At 34.6% G+C, this 20,618-nt stretch overlaps 1 protein-coding gene across 1 annotated transcript in view; it reads right to left on the bottom strand.

Moving 5' to 3' along the window:
• Window positions 1-20,618, bottom strand: part of LRP1B (LDL receptor related protein 1B) — a gene marked incomplete at its 3' end in the record, with an annotated part of 2,330,707 nt that overhangs the window by 732,878 nt on the left and 1,577,211 nt on the right. The window contains exons 38-39 of the mRNA XM_081243013.1: window positions 16,931-17,056; window positions 10,316-10,432 (exon numbers count right to left, since the gene is read on the bottom strand). Of these exons, the coding sequence (XP_081099139.1) occupies window positions 10,316-10,432; window positions 16,931-17,056 (243 nt within the window). The remainder of the gene's footprint in view (window positions 1-10,315; window positions 10,433-16,930; window positions 17,057-20,618) is intronic.

The following is a 20,618-nucleotide window of genomic DNA, read 5'->3' as shown; positions in this document are numbered from 1 at the left end:
AATAGAACTACCATATGACCCAGCAATCCCACTACTAGGCATATACTCTGAGAAAACCATAATTCCAAAAGAGACATGTACCAAAATGTTCATTGCAGCTCTATTCACAATAGCCCGGAGCTGGAAACAACCTAAGTGTCCATCATCGGATGAATGGATAAAGAAGATGTGGCACATATATACAATGGAATATTACTCAGCCATAAAAAGAAACGAAACTGAGCTATTTGTAATGAGGTGGATAGACCTAGAGTCTGTCATACAGAGTGAAGTAAGTCAGAAAGAGAAAGACAAATACCGTATGCTAACACATATATACGGAATTAAAAAAAAAAAAAAAGTCATGAAGGACCTAGGGGCAAAACAGGAATAAAGACACAGACTTACTTGAGAATGGACTTGAGGATATGGGGAGGGGGAATGGTAAGCTGTGACAAAGCGAAAGAGAGGCATGGACATATATACACTACCAAACGTAAGGTAGATAGATAGTGGGAAGCAGCCACAGAGCACAGGGAGATCAGCTTGGTGCTTTGTGACCGCCTGGAGGGGTGGGATGGGGAGGGTGAGAGGGAGGGAGGTGCATGAGGGAAGGGATGTGGGAACAGATGTATATGTATGACTGATTCACTTTGTTATAAAGCAGAAACTAATTTAAAAAATTAAAAAAAAAAAGAAAATTCACACATAAATACGTCAGGTAAAAACGTCATTAGCTTCTTATTTCTTTCATAGCACTTGTCATAGTTTTTAATTATTTTATCTGTCTTTTTGCTGATTGAGGTATTTTTTTTTCTTCTCTCCCCTAACCTGTAACAGAAACTCTGCCTTCTGTCTTCTCTTATGACCCAGGCATCTAGAACATAGTAGGTGAGAACACCTGACTTGGTGAACTCTAGAGAACCGAAAAGCTGATGTCACAATATTTGGAGAGCAGATTAATAAAGGATGAGGCTCTGAAAAGGATGCTGGCTCAGGAGGACTCACAGAAGTTACATCCTGTCTGCTTTCTGGCAGAGTACTCTCGGGTAGGGTCCCAACTTAAGCCACCTATGATCTGCTCAAATGCTAGAAAAGATCTTATCATAGCAATGAACAGCAACTTGCGATTCAAATATTGGCATATGTACACAGCTTTCTGTTTGCAGAATGTCAACTCAGCATTATAGAAATGATGTTTCCTGGATCAATATAGGACTTTAACCTGACATCTTTCAAAACACTAAATTTAATAATAGAAAATAAGGATTTGGAAATATTGCTATTTTCTGAACTAATTTCAATTGGGCCAACTACAACTCCAGTTGAAAATATATATTTCCATTTGAGAATATCTATCTATTCTCATTTGAGAATAGAAAATTATTTGAAAGGAAGAAAAAAGAAATCTATAATCTTCTATTGGATGACTACTAGATACGAGATACCAAGTACTATCTAGATTTTGCATATATTATCTAATTTGATTCTGTTTATACATTTATATATATGTTTGAGCATATGCATATATGTGTGTGTATGTGTGTGCATATATATGTGTGTATATATATATATACAATGTGTGTATAACCAATGAGGAAATCAATGCTGCTGAAATCTCTGAAGAATTCATGTTTACTTTTGATAGAAATTTAAAGGCCTGCGTTTCTGTCAGCACCATAGCGGCGGTTATAATTATTATTGCCCAGTGGCTAGTGAGCCAGCAAATTACTTCTGTCAGTGCAGAGCTCTAGATACAAAGGAAAAGCAAGAGAATTTGAGGATTGGAGGAATATTATAGAGAGATTTGGTGAGAAGTTAACCAGGAGGCAGGGACTAAATTAATAGGTATTAGGTGGGTATTTCAGAAACCTGGATGCATATTAGAATTACCTGTTCAGCTTTTAAAACTACCTACACCTGAGCTCCCATTCTAATTCAATTGGTGGTATAGGGCATAATAAAGTTCCCCGGATGTAGTGGACTGAATTGTATGGATCAAAAAGATATGTCCAATCCTAAACCCTAGTACATATGATTGTGACCTTATTTAGAAATAGGGTCTTTGCACATGTAATTAAGTTAAGGATCTTGAGATGAGATCATCCTAGATTAAGGCTGGGACTTAAATCCAATGACTGGTGTCCTTATAGGAGAAAGAGAAAGAGACACAGGGAAGAATCTGTGAAGATGGAGACAAGAGATTAGAGTTATGCTGGAACAGCCAAGGAAAGCCAGGAGCCAACAGAATTTGAAGAGGCAAGAAAGGATTCCCTTGAAAGGAGGCTCTGCTGACACCTTGATTTTGAACTTCTGGCCTCCAAAGTTGTGAGAGAATAAATTTCTATTGTTTTAAGCCATTATGTTTGTGATAATTCATTGCAGTAGCACTATCAAATTCTTATTTGTAGAGAATTTGAAATCACAGAGTATATATTCTCTGGTCTTGTCTTGGGATAAGAATCACATGAGGTGATTTTCCCAAAATACAGATTCCTGGACTCTATGCAAGACCTATTGAATAGGGAATCTTTGCAGAAGGCAGGTAGAAATCTGGGGATCTTTATCAGTAATATGTATCCAAGATGATTCATATTCTCAAGCAAGATTTGGGGGAAATGCTGAGTTAGGTCAAGGAACTAAGAGCTGTTTTTAATTATTTCTGCTTGTGGCTTTTAATATACTCCATCAAGGTTTGCTTAACCTCCTCCCCCTTTTCTGCATACAGAGCCTTATTAGTTAAGTATGTGCAAAAAAGGGAATCATAAGCCGAGACAAATCCAAAAGCATGTCACATACCTAATAATAACGGGAAGACAGTTTAACAGAAGCTTGCATACCATTTCTAAACAAAAATAATAAGAATGTTTAAATATAAATGTATGGAACAAGGAAAAAACAGAACAAGACCATCTGGGATACAAAGCATACATTTGAAGGATACAGGCAGGAAAAAGAACTTTTCCATTTCTTTGGTTTCCATCATTTTAATAAAAGTAATTATTGCCAGATTGGAGAGTAAAGAACAAACAAGAATGGGAGGAAATTAAAGCTCTAAGTCCAATAAATGAGAAAAATATAATACCTAATTTCTAAAAATGGTTATCGTCATATTGAGACAAGTTATCACACAAGTAATAAAACATCAAACATTTTTAATCTCAGAATATTGACAGTCTTTTTGAAATAAGTGGAAGATGGGAAAGAAGAATGAAAACTGGAAAATGGTAAATAATATTGTCCCAATTCCAAAAATGAGTGAAAATTTGCAAACTATAGAGAGGTGAAGTTTACACATATCTCTGACTATAATTTTAGAATGAATTTGTTAAAACATTTTTTGTCAGCATTTTTAAAGAGACTGTTTTCTCATGAGTAAAATAAAATTAACTCATGTCAAACTAACTTTAATTATTTGCTGATACAATTTTCAGGTAAGTATATATCATGAGAATTCTATAAACAGAGTGTTCCTATCTTTTTAGCAAAATTTTTGAGAAGTCTGGCGATGATAAATGAAAGTATCACGCATGCAAGATGAGATGACAGTAAATTTAAGTGGATGAGTACTTGATTAAAAATTGTATCCACAGAGTTTTAATTATTGGATCAGTTTTCCCCAGGATGTTTTTAATTGCTTTCCAAAAGGTTCATGTCTTTGTCACTATGATTTGGTTACAGCCTTAAAAGTTATGCTTATCAAATCTCTGAATTACACAAAACTGGAAGACGTCATTAGCATTACAGATTCAAAATTACAAAATTGGATGAAGGGTTAAGAGTCATCAGAGAAAGGAGGTCTAAGAGTGACGGTATGAAATGGAAAGGACCCCACCCATGCACATATTTTAAAATATGTAGGTAAGAAAGACTCAGAAGACTATCAAAATAAAACTTCAAAGAATGTTGAAATGTAAATATTAGAAGTACCCCAAAGGAGTGATCTAGTCTATATGAAAAGCTTAGATATTTTAATTGACTGGGAGCTCAACACATGAGTTACATGATAAGGCTGCCATCTAAGACTATCTTAATAGAAGCCTAGAATCTGTATTACTGAAGGTAATAAGCCCACGATAATCTGTTGTAAAAATACCACATATGAGATACTATGTTCTGTTCAATTCTAGGCCATGACTTTTAAAAAAAAATTGCAGTAAAAACACATAAAATTTACCATTTTAACCATTTTTATGTATACAGTTCAGTAGTGTTAACTATATAGTGATAATTATATTCACATTGTTGTGCAACAGATCTCTAGAATTTTTCATCTTGCAAACCTGAAACTCTGTACCCATCGAACATCAACTGCTTGTTTTAGTGCATTAATTTTACTAAGGTCATTAAAAATCCAAGCAAATGCATAATAGGGCAATGGGTAGGGAAAGAGCCCACAAATGTTCGTGTAAGAAAATTTGAAGGGCGTGTTGTGTTTAACTTAGAAAAGAGAAAGTCTAGGTTGACATCATGGTGCCTTTGCTTATCTAAAGAGTGATCCTGTGGACAAAGTTACAGATTCAGACTGTGTAGCTTCATGAGAGACTCCATGAGAATCATTCATGACAATTTTGGGGTGTACAAGAAAAGAGAACTGATTGTATTTGCTCAAGAAGTAGACTGATCATTTTACCCTGTCTAGAGAAGAAGAAAAAAAAATGGACAGTGGTGGCAGGTCTAAGAGATGGGTCATTAGGAGAGCAGCCTGCTCACCTTTGGGAGATGAAAAAAAAGTGGACCCAGCAAAAGATAGCAAAACTTCTTTTGTCATATTGGTAATGCAACCAAGAAGATGCCCACAAGCAAAGGGAATTCTAGCAACTTAAGACTATGAGGTATACCATCTGTGATGGGGAAAAAAGAGATCTAGGTCTAGATGTGAGGGAACTCTGAAGAAGGGAAAAGAAGAGGAAACAGAGAAAAAAGAGAAAGTTCAAGGAACTCTGAAGAGGGGTGACACCTCAGGTCTCTCAGAAAATCTCACATAAGAGCCTCTCAAGAGAGCTGCATTTTCCATGTGTCAGAGGACTATGACATGCAGAGAATCAGAGAGAAGATTATCACTAGACCTACTTAAAAAGATGTTACCTATCTCCTCCATCTTTCCCCTCTTCCTGAAGAGCTAAGGCTAGTAAAGAGAGGAGAAGTAGACAGTGAAAAAACAGAACATATTCCCCTCTCATCCAAGGTCCTAGAACCTCAAGTCTACCTGGCAATGGGGAGGAGAAAGCTTTGACTAAGATATAATACTGGAGTTTTTTTTTGTGGTACACGGGCCTCTCACTGCTGTGGCCTCTCCCATTGCGGAGCACAGGCTCTGGACACGCAGGCTCAGCAGCCATGGCTCACGGGCCCAGCCACATGTGGGATCTTCCCGGACCGGGCCATGAACCCGTGTCCCCTGCATCGGCAGGCGGACTCTCAACCACTGCACCACCAGGGAAGCCCCAATACTGGAGTTTTAAAATGGGTTGAATCAAGTTATAGAAACGAAAAGTTACCAGAGTCACTGGGTCTGCCAGGATGCTACTAAAGAATGGCAAAACAGTTCCTGACAATTATTATATTTTATCAATACTCCACTGGGTTAATAATTCCCATTAATTAAAATTGTTACACACATATCCAGTTTTTCTTTGTATTATTTGTAATTAAACAAATAATAATACTATACTTAAAATCAGGAACTTTGTTTTTCTAATAATATAGTTGAAAATATCTTTGATACAATTTATGCTGATTTAACCAGGAAATGATTTCTTTTTGACAGCTCTCTCTCTCTCTCTTCTGTTTGTGTCTGATACTTGCCAATTCTCTGATTATTCTTTGCTCGTTAATTACATAGAGTAAAATTACAAGTACACTTAAAGGTAAGATTCCAAGTACATGAGACAGAATTCTACTATCTTCAAAGATAAAAGATCCAAAAGATCCATAAAAGATCCATAAGATGGAATAATATTAACTTTGCAAATCTTAGTGGATTTTTATTTATACCCCATTGAATTATTTTTCAATCTGTTAATAAACTTTAGGTATTTTCCAAAATTAAATCTTTTGAAAAGATCAGAAGTTACCAACTCACATCAAGACATATTTATTAAAAAATAATGATAAATGTAAGCTATATGGAGATACCTGGAAGATAGAACAACCCAAAGATTGTTAAACTAAATTTTAAAATAAACAACTATACTGTTTTTGACTATAAATTGTCCAAGGGGCAAAAATGCAAGTTTGTTTGAAATATTCTTATATTTAATCATGAAATATCCTTATATTTAATGCTGTAATTTGGAGAGGGGAATGACATTTGTCTGGATAATTTCTCCCATCATAAATTAATTCTGCATATATAAAGATAATTATGTCATCAAGTATATGTTAGATAAAATCAAATATGAATGGTGGTTCCCTTAAGTCAGTGGTTCCTAAAGTGTGGTCTCTGGACTAGCAGCATGAGTATCTACATCAATTAGAAATTTGTAAGAAATGTAAATTCTTAGGTGCCACCCAAGACCTACTGGATCAGAGACTCTGGAAATGGGGCCCAGCATTCTGTTTTTTAATGAGCCCTCCAGAGATTCCATGCTTGCTCAAGGGTGATAACTGGTGCCTTAAAGGTACTTGAACTTGAGTGTTTATTCATACCACTTGGTAAGCACTAAAAATACTGATCCTTGGGTCCTATCCCCAGAGATTCTTATTTAAGGAGGCTGGAGTGAGGCATGGGCAGGTGATTTTAAAGCTCCTCAAGTGATTCGTTAATTGACAACTAAAGTTGAGAACCAGTGCTAAATCCTATCCTTGAAATGAGATAGACCATTTAGTTCCTTGACTTACTTCTAAGACAAACTTCACAATTTTAACATTTCTTCTGTCATTTGCAGCATCAAATTACAGATTCTCCTTTCTAAACAGGTAACCTACTAAAAAAGTTAAAAGATTACTTAAAGATTAAGAGAGAATACTCAAGGGCCTTCCTAATTATGTGCTTGCCCACATATAATCTCAACCTAAAATGTGCAATTAATTTATAAAGGCAAATGTAAGCAGAATGAATTAGGTTTGTAAACAGGTGACAGTGAATTCCACTGAAAATTTGACCCTCTGTTACAGTACCTTCAGCTCCTAATTACTACCAGAAACATTTCTAATCATAGGTTTCTCATGTTTTTAAAGCCAAATTTTAATATTCTTTTCAGTGTCAACAGTAGTTTTTAAACATAATAGAGGTGGTTCATGGAGCTGAAGTGTAAAAAAAAAATGATTGCAGTCTTCTAGTTGGATTAAATCTATGGGAACTTGGTTAACACCAAAAGGAAAAGTGAAATGTGATCAGTCCAAATTTTACAATGATGCTTAATAAAACTGAAAATTAGCTAAATCTATATTTATTTCTGGATTATTGCCAAGTAGAGTGACTGCCTTTTTATAAATGCAGTGAATTAAAGAATTTACAATTTTTTTGTGATTCTGTATTCAGTGCAGAGATAATTTCTGTTATGACAGAAATTCAGGCCATTCTCCCTTACAACTTTAAAAGTGAGACTGTGCCTACCAGAGCTTCACTATCAGCTTCTCTATTGACAGATTTTGAGTTAAAATGACCATCTGAGAGATAAATGTATGTTATGAAAGAGAGGAACATGTTTGGAGAGAAACATGTTTCTTATGTTGTAAAGAAGAAATGGTACTGAGACTAACCCATGTGGTTTACTGACATTCTCTAAAATTTCTATATTTCAGAACTATACTATTTGACAACTAAATTTCATAATGTGTACATATCCTGTGGTATACTGGAGGCATCTTGTATCAGCTTGCAGAGTTGATTCTTAAATTTTCAAGGATTCTATGAGTCAGTTGTTAAGCACACAGCCATTATTTTAAATAATAATAATAAATATAAATTTATAATTAAATAAATAACATTGCAAACAAGAGTAATTAATACTCAAGGTTCATAATTTTCTAATTATGTTGCTTTTGAAGTTATTTATGTCAATTTTATCTGTACCACAGAAATACTGTATATTGGTCTGCACATCTTTTCCCAATTCTACATTCAGAGAGTCATGTTGGCAACTTGATATAGGCATTGGTGGGAGTCTTTACACCACAAAAAATAGGCAAACACTAGATCAGGGCTCCTCTCCTCTAGGAGATGTTGAAAGATTTACCAACACACCAATGAATAAAACTCACTATAAGTGGATGTGCATTTAAATAAGATATTTATGGATATGTATAATATAATGGCATTATCTGCCCGCTATTTGCACCCTGTCCTTGGCTCCCAAACAAGGTCAACCTGAAATGGCTGAGTTTTAGTTTCAAGCACACATGGGTTCATGGTTTGGTCCTGCTATTTATTAGTTTTGTGATCTCATGCATGTTACTCATGTCTCTAAGTTTTGATTCTCTTAACTGTAAAACGTGGACAGTAATATGTTTCTAATAGATTTGTTGTAAAGATTCAGTAAGAAAGTATGTGTCTGGACTCCCTCTGACCCATTTTCCCCCTCCCCTCATGAAAATTATGTTAGTTTGCTGGTATAATTATTTTTTTTATTATTGAAATTTTAAGGTAATTTTTTTCTCCTTTGATTCAATTAAGTTATCATTAAAATAAAGGAAAAAGTCTTACTCTAGACCTGTAACTCAAAATAAGTCAGCTCAAAGTCTTAATCGAAATTCTCTAAAGAGTTCATTATGTATTTTCTTAGTCTATATTGTTTCCATGGCATTTCTTATCTGACTTGGAACTTTGATTCCAGGGTTTCTCTGTATTTAATGTTCTCAGGTTTCTCATTACCTTTCTGGTATAGTCTGGATGGAGATACTAAGAACAGAAAAGCATTTAAGATTTTCTAAAAAATAGAGCTGTCTAGAAGCAGACCCAGCCACATGATTAGTCTGGACATTGGAAAGGAGAGAGGATACACTGTTCAATCACAGGCTTTGGAAATTCTACATGTAAAATGTACAATTAGTTGTATGATTCTCTATTGCTTTTTTTTTTTTTTGCAACACCTCTACTATCTTCTTTACAATGTCAACTGTCAATTAGTAATACTTTATCTTTACTTTAACAGAGGCTATAAACTCAAATGTCTACAGGGACTTAGTATAAAAAAACATTTAAAAAATAAAATTTTAGGTAAACAGAGAATGCACGCCCTAAATAGAGCCATTTAAATTCAAGGGTTACAAAAATGTCTTCTTATTTCCCTACTGTTAGAAATATTATAACATGGGGTCAAATTATTAAAAATATATACCCAATTGTATTCCATTTTAATAAATGTGCTATGCATGTCTAACTCATGTTTCCCCATAGTAATTTTTTTTTTTTTTTTTTTTTTTTTTTTTTTTTGCATTACGCGGGCCTCTCACTGTTGTGGCCTCTCCCGTTGCGGAGCACAGGCTCCGGACACTCAGGCTCAACGGCCATGGCTCACGGGCCCAGCCGCTCCGCGGCATGTGGGATCCTCCCAGACCGGGGCACGAACCCGTGTCCCCTGCATCGCCAGGCGGACTCTCAACCACTGCGCCACCAGGGAAGCCCTCCCCATAGTAATTTTAAAAATCCATAGCCATGCCTGAAATAAAGTACAAGCCTTAGAAAACCTGGTTCATTCCTTTACTATGTTTCACCATACATTACTGAGACAAATGATAATACAACCTACTGATACATGGGTACAAATGGGGGTAATTAAATTTGCAACTTTATGTAATAATAAATATTTATTGTTTTCAAAACTAGGAAGATCAGTGGAAAGTGATTAGGAATTTTGTTCTTAACAAAAAACGTTTTAAACTAATAAAAATTTTGTCCTTCAGAATTATACGACTATAGAAATGAAACAAATGGTTTACCAACTATGTATTCTCAGCCTGTATAGTTTATTGCTCCAAGAGTATAACATATGCATACAAACAAGAAACATGTCCTCCTCATTTACTCCAAATGTCACTTGATGAGCTATTCAGTTTGAAAAACTTAATCATTATAGACATAAGATTAATAATGAACATTTGAGAATGTCCTGTTAGCCTAATAATAACCACCTCCTACTAAAATCTGCAATGTTTGGATCCATTTATTTTAGCCAAGGATTATGGTTACTGCCTCATGAATGGGACATATTCTGCAGTGATCATTAAAGTACACACTCAGGCCCAAAAGGCAGTAATAAAAAGTAACAGATCTTCTGCCTTGTCAACTTGCATTTATAGAGAAATAAATAGCCTTTTACGAGAGATTATAGTGATAGAATCTTCTGTTTGACACCGTCTCCACTAACAGCATGTTTCACTCGCAACTTACCACAAGATGCTATTTCGTCGGTCTGGTCCCCACAGTCGTCTTCCCGGTCACACAGCCATGCTCTGGGAATGCAGCGCCCGTTTCCACAAGAAAACTGGTCCACCCGGCATGTTCTGGCTAAAATAATCAATTAATGTACAAAGAATAAATTTAGAGGCCTTTTGAACAACATTAAGGATAAAATAGATCATGCAATAACCCTTTCACACATAAGATGTTACATTGCTCTATTACATATTTTTAAAATAAACCTTTATTAAATTTTTGGTAATGCTAGCTTGCCTGCCTTTTCTAAAGTTCACATGCTTTGCCCTTCAAATAAAATGAATGCTAAGTGACAAGATATTCTGTAATCCTCACACACTTCCATAAACGAAGCTATGAATTCATTATTTTACAATTTTTGCCCAGCACATGCTTATGAATATATGGCTGAATTAAATTTCATCCAACTTTTAATTAACAAAAAATAATTTTGCATAGCCTCTGCCAATAAATCAAGAAACTTGCTGCAATGTAGGAGGAAGGATTTGGAGCTATCAGGGTAACTGGTTTCCAATTATGGGGTCAGAATTGTCTTTGTCCTCTAACATTTTCAATGCATTTATTTCTTGATCTCCAAATGATTTCAAGTGTGGATCAACAATGCAGAAAACATTTTCTAAAACATACATTTAGCCTTAAAATGGATTTTTTAAAGCTTACTTTTAAGCACAGTTATATAAAGATGTATGACTTTTTAATCAAAGTATACTAATGAACTTTGCTTTGGGTTCTCTTAAGGGTTTCAATGAACACACACAGGGAACATTGCTTTCTCCGGTAGCCGAAGGCAGTGCTTTAAAATTATTCAGTGAAAGGGTTATATTCTACAAGGGGTTTGATTGCCTTTTTCTATTATGATCAAATCAACTTTTGAAAGCATGAGAGCCTAGATAGCTTCCCTAATTCTTCTCCCGGGTGTCAGTTTGTTACATACTTATTTTTATTTTTTATTTATCTATTTTTTTTGGAGTATAGTTGCTTTACACTGCTGTGTCAGTTTCTGCTGTACAACAAAGTGAATCAGCCATATGTATACATATATCCCATCTTTTTTGGATTTCCTTCCCATTTAGGTCACCACAGAGCACCTAATAGAGTTCCCTGTGCTATGCAGTAGGTTCTCATTAGTTATCTATTTTATACATAGTAGTATATGTATGTCAATCCCAATCTCCCAATTCATCCCCCTCTGCCGCCCCAGCTTTCCCCCTTGGTATTCGTATGTTTGTTCTCTACATCTGTGACTCTATTTCTGTTTTACAAATAAGATCATCTATGCCATTTTTCTAGATTCCACATACATGCATTAATATACGATATTTGTTTTTCTCTTTCTGACTTACTTCACTCTGTATGACAATCTCTAGGTCCTTCCACGTCTCTGCAAATCACATACTTAGTTATTTTTAAATGTTTGATTTTCTTTTTTTTTTCCTTCTGTCACTCTGAGCTACAAACCTGTTTTCCTGAGTTATCAGTATACCAGCACTCCTTCTTTTTACTGGACCAAAGGAAAGAGTGGGAAATGTTGGGAAGGGGACACTCAGACCTATCAATATTGGGGTGAGATAAAGATTGGACAGTTGAGGAAAAATTAGGGTCTGAGTTCCTGTGACTATGATTAGAGAACATTGCTTAGTTTATAGATGTCCTCTTTTTTTCCTGGGCTTGAGAATCAGAAGGATGTGTTCCTATTTCATCAAAACACCCTGTGAACTTTAATACTGATAGTTGGTATAAAATAGAGTATGGTTCAAAGTCATCTGAACACAGTAGAATGGGTTTCCATAAATTAGGGTTTCAGAGGTCATTTAAAATAATTTCTTAAAAGTCATATACTAGTTATTTCCTTTAAGAAAAGTGTACTTGCTATGTAAAGATGTATACCTATTTTAGTGAATATTTAAAGGATTACTTGAGAAAAACAAATGAAACATTTCTGGCTTGATTTGTTATATTAGATTGGATATAGTGTTTCTCTTCTCAGTGGCTATAATTAGAAAGACCAGGAAAATTGTTAGAGTATGTATTTTGCTTTGATTATGTTGATAAGGGTCCTGAATCTAAAATATTTTATGTAATATCTGATTTTTCCCTTTTTACAAATAAGTTGCTTTAGATTAACAGAGTTTAAGGAGCCCAACAAACACATACGATTCTGAAGTTTTCAATGTTGAAATTTTAAAGTAGGGTTCAATATTCCTGTATTATTTTATTTTGTTAACCCTATGGATTTTCTGCTAAATTACTCTAACATTTAGGCTAAATCAACAAAGTTCCTAGGTAATTTTAACAAAACCATGCCTACTTGGAAAAAAATAAGTATATATTTGCATTGCCTATAGAAGCGTGAAGATGTTGGCTTTGGTTTATTTGGTGGGAAGGGGTATATAGCTATGAGACACATTATTAATTTTTTTCTTACAGGTCTCTGTATCATTTCACTGGTTGCAGTAAATACTTTTTACCTTTTGAGTTTTAAGAGAACTTTAATAAGACAGTTTTCTTTTCAATTCTTCCTCCTGTCTTTCTTCCATCTCTCCCTCTTCCTTCCTTCCACCCTCCCTCCCTCCTTCCTCCTTCCTCCTTCCTTCTTTCCCTCCCTTTCTCGTTTCTTTTGTTCTCACTACATTTCTTTCTTTCCTAAATCTCTCCTTTCCTCCCTCATTTCCTACCTATTTTATTCCTTTGGTCTTTCTTGTTTCTTGCTTTAAAAAAAAGATATTATTATATATTTTCATCTCCATTAAACTCTAATTGACCCATAATAAGAGTATATTAAAATTTCAATACAATGGTTTTCTGTTCGATGTCCTTATATTACTCTCCTAGTCATTCGGGTTTAACTCTAGCAAGTTTTCTCAGATTGTCTTCTTTCATCAGGACTGCTATGCTGATTAGAGAGAAGAATGAGAAAGGATTCCTAGAAACCTATCTCACATCATGGATGACCTACCTCACATTGTTATGGGATAGGAATTTGTGTGTCACTTCATTAACTCAGATGCTTGAACAACTTATATGACCCCTTATTTCTAAGAGTATTTACTGGCTTATTATAAAATATATGAATTCATTGTCTTTTCTAGTCATGGAGAAAATGATCTGCTTAGTCTACCAGGCAAATTTAACTGATTTCAGATAAGAAAGATGCTTCATTCCATAAATCTACAAGTACTATCTGTCTATATGATATAATCAGATTGACTAAATTATCACCTTTTAATCACTAGATTTGTATCAAGAAGACACAACCTTTACTTTCTCAGTTCTTGTCCCCATCAGTTCTGAGTTACTTTGGAGGTGAGATTAGCAGAGCAGCCCCAGAGGACTCTAATTTTGTAGCAAATGCTGCTTTAATGAGGAGGAAATTTACACCTCCTCAGTGGAATTGCTTATTTAGCAGTGAATCAGAAATTCACTGTCACAATGCGAATTTTTTCTACACATCACTAATTATGCTTCCTCTGCAGTCATGTAGCAGTGAGAAATCCCACAATGTACAGGAACAGCAAGGAGGGGGAGGAGAACAGAGCTTAACACATTGTTCCTGAACTTTACCTGTGCTGTATTTATTTTATTTTTTTTTCGGTACCCAGGCCTCTCACTGCTGTGGCCTCTCCCGTTGCGGAGCACAGGCTCCGGACGCGCAGGCTCAGCGGCCATTGGCTCATGGGTCCAGCTGCTCCGTGGCATGTGGGATCCTCCCGGACCGGGGCACGAACCCGTGTCCCCTGCATCGGCAGGTGGACTCTCAACCACTGCGTCACCAGGGAAGCCCCCTGTACTGTATTTTAATCAAAGCGTTCCATTTAAACAAAACCTATGTCATATAAGAATATACTCTTCAGTTTCTCTTGTAAAAAAGTCTGATTTTTTTTAATACACCAGGTTTTCTTAATGCAATCATATCTGTCTAGTTTGAATTTAGTTAAAATTTGTGGCGGGTATGAGAAGAACAAATATTATGTAATCAAACCAGAGTTCTATGCTGTGGGAAAAAAGCCGGATTGAAATGGCCTAGGCATGAAGCCACAGATCATCATGATTACTATGGGGAAAAAAAAATTTCAAATCTAAGTACTTCTCATCTTTGTCCTCTGGGTCTCCCTCAAAAGTAGGCAAAAACATTTTGTTGTTGATGGAGAACAACTCCTAAGCCCTGTCTATTAGCTCTGTTCTGCCCGCTTTGTATATGCTGTTTCCCTTCTAGGCACACTTTCCGACCCTCCACCCTCTACGGACTTCACCTCACCCTCCACAATCTATGCTCATCAATCACTCATTGTTTTTTCAGTAAATTATTTCTATCATCTAGAAAAGTATTGGGAATGATATCATTAATACCTGTTTGTCATCATATAGCTCTATCAAATCTTAATATTTTTCTATATTTGCTACAGATATTTTGTTTTATTTAAAAAATATGTATTATAGTTACATTTGAAGTCCCCTGTGTAATCTTTCCCAATCACATTTCCCTCTCTCCTTTAGAAAGGTAACTACTATCCTTAATTTTTCTTTTTTTCATTTCCATACATATTTTATTCCTATTTTTATACATTTGTAAATCAATAAGTACATATAGAACTCTTTTGTATTTTCATATTTCATATGAATGGCACTGAATTGTTTATATTCTGCAACATTTTTGGTTAACGTTGCTAAAATTAATTCCTGTTGATATTTGAGTTCTAATTTTTCATTTTAATTATGAATAACATACTATTATGTGAATATAACAGTGAATATATATATGTATATACATGTGCATATATGGAGATACATGTATATATTTCCTTTCTCCTGTAACGGGCATTTGGGTTGTTTTAATTTCTCACTATTATCAGCGTTAAAACAATGAAATTCTTATTCACATCTCTATGTGCATAGGTATTGGAGTATAAACCTAGAAATAGAATTATAGACTTGAAGCTATGCACATCTTCACATTTATTGGATTTGTCCAAATTGCTTTACAATGTAGAAAATCAATTTATCCACCAAGAATGTATGATGATTCCTTTTTTCCACAATCTTGTTAACACATGGTTTTATCAGATTATTTTTTTTCTAATTAAATGACTTGAACAGTTATTTAGTCATTTTTCTTAAGCTTTTTTTTTTTGGTAAGGCTTAGCTTAGACATCCCCTCCTTCAGGAGGCCTTCCATGATAGCCAAAGAGTAATTAGTTGTTCCTTTACGTGCTCCCATTTGAGGGTCAACTTAGCACTTTGAATACTGCATGGGAATGGCCTGTTTACATGTCTTTCTCCTCAGCTTAGCTCTTATCTTCTTAAAGAAAGGTATTACGTATTTTTCCTCATTCTGTCCCCAGTGCTGTGATAAATATTTATTGAATTAGTAGATCCATGAAGGATAAATCCCAAAGAAACAAAAGAAAATTGACTTCTGTAGGAAAACATATTCTTTTAGATATAAAGTAGTCACATGTCAAAGGCTACAGAATAGTGGAGGAAATTACAAAATAATCCCCTTATGGGAAATAATTTATCTAGGACACATATCCATGTACACACCTATATCTAGAAATGTATAGAAATGGCCCAGCCAGGGAAATTACCTAATGAATTTGCTATATTTTTCCAATATAATGAGCTATATGACCTATTCATTTTAGTAAAACAAAATGTAAATACATTGTAACATGACAACATAGTTTTCAAAGCTAAAAGCCATATTTATTTTTCTCTTTGCTCTTTTTATTCAATTTGTAAAGGTGTACAGTGACCATATTAGTTATCATAAATATACTGACAAGAAGACCCAGTAGTGAGTGGCAAACTAAGCAGCCGTCACTTAAAGTGGCACTTGAGGTGCAAGCAAGTGGCGTTCTATTTTCTAGTGGACTGAAGGTCTGGAGTGGCTTAGAAATCTTACTAATTAGGATTGATTGTTTTATTTGCTCTTATACATAGCATTTTCACTTCTACTACTGTAACTAGCTAGTCAATCCCTAATCCTCCTTTAAAAATCACATAGAATGAGAATGTAGCTAGGGATTCAAAGATTTACTGCAATGGGATAAATTATATGGAAATATTAATAGGCTTAGTGGTCTTGGAACTTTATAAAAAAAACAAAAAAAACAACTATCCCACATAAATAATATGTTAGTATCAGAAAACAATTTACAGAGGTATTCTACAGCAGACTAAATAAAATACATAAATTATTTTTTCAAGGTTTAAAAAAAAATGTAGCTCTCCATGTGAGATGGCCTACATCACAGTATACTCAAGAACTTCTTCCTCCATTGCCAAGTAAGATTTAGCAGGGACAAGTCTTGTCCAAGTAGTGTATCAACAGTCAACTCATATGAATAGATAAAGTGCCAAATTACTTTGGAAAGCAGAATCATACCCAAAGATGAAGTAGAAGATAATTTGTATTCTAGCCTTTGTGGCATCAAACTCTGAATTCATTTACTACTGCAAAAATTAGATCATCAGCACTAGGAAAGTCAGCTTAGTTCAAGGCATTGACCAGCATTTTTATGGAGACTAACTTTGGAGGAGATTTATGTATATATCCAAGCAAACATTTACCTGTGCAAGTTTGATTGGATTCATCTTCATTACTTCCACAATCATTAGCTCCATCACAAAGCCATCTTTTGGGGATACAGCGATTATTCTTGCATTTAAACTGATCATCAGGACAGCTGTGATTGACTGGGGTGAGGCAGGGAGGAGAGGAGAAGTAAGTTGAGCAATTTAGAACTGGATAAAATTATGATTATTTTAAGGAATTATGATTATTTTAAGGAATAGTCATTTTATGGTAATTATAATATTATAGTACAATTAATCTATATCTTTTGTCATTCACTGTCTCATATTTTATACAAAATAACAACATTCTAGGCTCTGTTAAAATGTAGTCGTTTTACAGAAAATATCAAGGAATTAAAGTTCAGATAAAAGGGAATATACTCATTTTTCATGTCTTCAGTAAAACCAACTACATCCGCTAAGTCTCTTTTCCCATCACTTATCACAATAGGCGATTGAACTTCAGATTTTTTACCAAAAACATTGAAAATTAACCTCAAATTTTAATGTGGAATGCAACAAGTATGTGTCAAATAATTTAATCATATATCAAAAATATTTGTGTATTATTTTTAACTACACATCCACTTCTTGAAACATTAAATAAGCCTAATTTTGTTATGTTTTGCTCAATGTTTTCTGGGACTGGAAAGAAAACTTGAAAAATAAAAATGCATCACTTGTGACCTGGAGTTGATGCTAAATATAAGATCTTGAATAATTTTAATAACAAAAATAATCATCATGAGTCTTTTCCCCTAATATAAACAAATAAACATGCAGCCACAAAATATACTGAGGACATGACCAACCCTCATATGGGAAGCTGAGCACAGCTAAGGATTAAATCTCCAATATCTAAGCACAACAGGAGGCCATCTTAAAGTTAACCTCCTGTGATTATTTGTCCTGCTTTCTGGAGGCTAAATTCCTAACTGAATTGGCATGATCTTCAGTATTTATTTCATAACTTCAACATTCTTTCTGAAGTAATTTTCGTTGTGCCCAGTAGTTGCACTTCTGTATGGTAAAAATAAATGTTGGTACTAGTTTTATTTAGAATTTGAAAAATGGCCATTTTATCATGCTATTGCATAGAAAATGTATTCCTTTCTACTCAGTTTCTACAAAACACTATTCATTTAAAGTAGCCTTAGTGATAAAGTGGTTTTATCACTTTTTGGAAGTTTTTATTCATACATAGTAAAAAATAAGTAAATAAACAGGAAGAAAGGACCTTAAGTTTTCTGGTATTTGAGCATGATTAACATTTTCTACTCACTTCAGGGACTTTAGCAAGAATAGCTGCTCAGGAGGATAAAAGTCATCCAATATATTAGAGGGTCAACATTTTAAAGTATTAACATTATGCATAAGCACTTCAGTGAAGCTTGATCAAAGACCCTGGCAATTTTCACAGTGTTATAAATGGGAGGTTAAAAAGGAGGACCAAATACAATCCATTGTCTTGTGATTTGGAGTTGAGAAGTAAAATGATAACAGAATTCAAGGTCAAAGCTTATGAGTACTTACAATAAAAAATAATGCCCTGAAATGAATTATGCAATGCTGAAATATTAACCATGGAACCCCAGGAATCTAATGCTGCTCAGAATCAAGCAATGTTTAAAGAAAACACCATACTGCTGGGAGGTGGCCAGAGATGTTTAGTTTTCCATTGCCCCATTTATTCAGTCATTCATTCATCCACATGCTAGTTACTGTTCTAGACTCTGAGACTAGAAAGATGCTATGTCATAGTGTGTCTCCTCAGGAAGTCTTCTCATTTATTAGATGCATCAAATAAGTAAGCATAAAATTGCAATATGGTTTGGCAGCTACCATAATAAGAGAATATCCAAGAGATGTTTAACTCAACTGGGCTGTATCGAGAAGGAGATATTTGGTGTTCAAAAATGACTTCCCTATGGAGGTAATGGTAAACTACGGTGAACTCCATAACTGGGAACAGACAATGCAATATCACAGAAGAAAGAGAAGGACATTTTTTAGAGATTTACATGTAGTTCAGCATGACAAGGACAAAGAGGCTAAGTGGATACATGATAGACATTTAAAGCTAAAAACGTAAATGTGAGACATAACATGAAGTACTTTCTGTGGAGTTAATAGATTTTAGAATTTATCTTGTTGGTTATGCAGTTATTGAAATGACAAGATTAAATTTCATTCTACAAATACCACTCTGGAAGCAATGTGGAAAGTGGGCTTTTTAGTTAAGGGAAGAATAGTGGTAGGAGTAACAGCAGGGCACCCACTGCATTCATCTCAGGTAGGAGGCTAATTTATACAGTGAAGATTTAGATGAGGTAAGGATAAAAAATTAATTACTTAAGAGGTAAAAAAGATGAGACTTATTGATAGAATTGAATATGGCCTATACGTAAAGTAGAAGACACCAGGAAAAGGCCATGGTGTAGGTTTGGGTGATATGATGAAAATAATGAAAGAAAAAAATATTGACTAGGAATTTTAATATTACAGTTAACAGTAGTAATTCCCCCTCTACACATAGAGGAGATGAGTTTCTTTATGAGTTGGTGAAAAGAACAATCACACAGAACAGGGACCTATAGGATTAATTCCTAAATACTGGGATGAAATAACTGTGCTCTGCTCGTGCACTCTGTGACTATGCAGGGAGCTGATATGCAGGGAGCATTCACTGAAACCGTGAATAAACATTGTGAGTCATGAGGAATGAGGCAATTAATCTAATGAAGGGGGAAGCTGGGGTGAAGTGAGAGCAGCATCGACATATATACACTACCGAATGTAAAACAGGTAGCTAGTGGGAAGCAGCAGCATAGCACAGGGAGATCAGCTCGGTGCTTTGTGTCCACCTAGAGGGGTGGGATAGGGAGGGTGGGAGGGAGGCTCAAGAGGAGGGGATATGGGGACATATGTATGCATATGGCTGATTCACTTTGGTGTGCAACTGAAACTAGCACAGTATTGTGAAGCAATTATACTCCAATAAAGATCTATTAATAAATAAATAAATAAATAATACATTGTTTGTGTTAAAAAGTAGGAAAAAAAAAAAATCTACCCTTAGATGAAATTCTCCTCCCACTCCAAAAGTTTTGACTAATTTAGTATTTAACATTTTACTTGTGGCACACTTTATAGAGAATAGATAGTAATAGGATTGAAAATAAGAAGTTCATAATGTTGAAGTCAGAGTCCATGTTTGGAAATTAAGAGAAAGTAGTATTAGATTTATGTATTAATTACAATTTATGTATTATGTATTTTTTACAATTTGAAAATATTTTTAAAAGTCCATATTCTTGGAATTTTGTCCCCAAATTGTATGCCATAGATGCTCAAACCAATTTTGTTCATTCTTAACAAGGAATCTTTAAAACTTTATTTTTATATTCTTGATTGAAATAAAAAGGAAAATGGAGGGTTGCCAATTAACTCTCAATTAGTTTAGCCACTTTAACTGAAAAAATGTATTAACTGAAAAAAAATCATTTTCTTTAAAAAATAATATATATAAGTCAAATCAAAAGACAAAAGGTAAATGTCTGTCACATACCTCTCTTCATATAAAAATATTTCATATCTCTCAAAACCATTCAGGTAGTGATTCTTCTCAAATGTATTTTCAAAAGTTTACTTAATCTGCTTCTCAAATTGTTTTCCTTCCATA

Source organism: Mesoplodon bidens, assembly GCF_964165515.1.
Source record: "Mesoplodon bidens genome assembly, chromosome: 8".
NCBI classification, from domain to species: domain Eukaryota; kingdom Metazoa; phylum Chordata; class Mammalia; order Artiodactyla; family Ziphiidae; genus Mesoplodon; species Mesoplodon bidens.
This window is presented reverse-complemented; position numbering and strand designations above follow the sequence as displayed.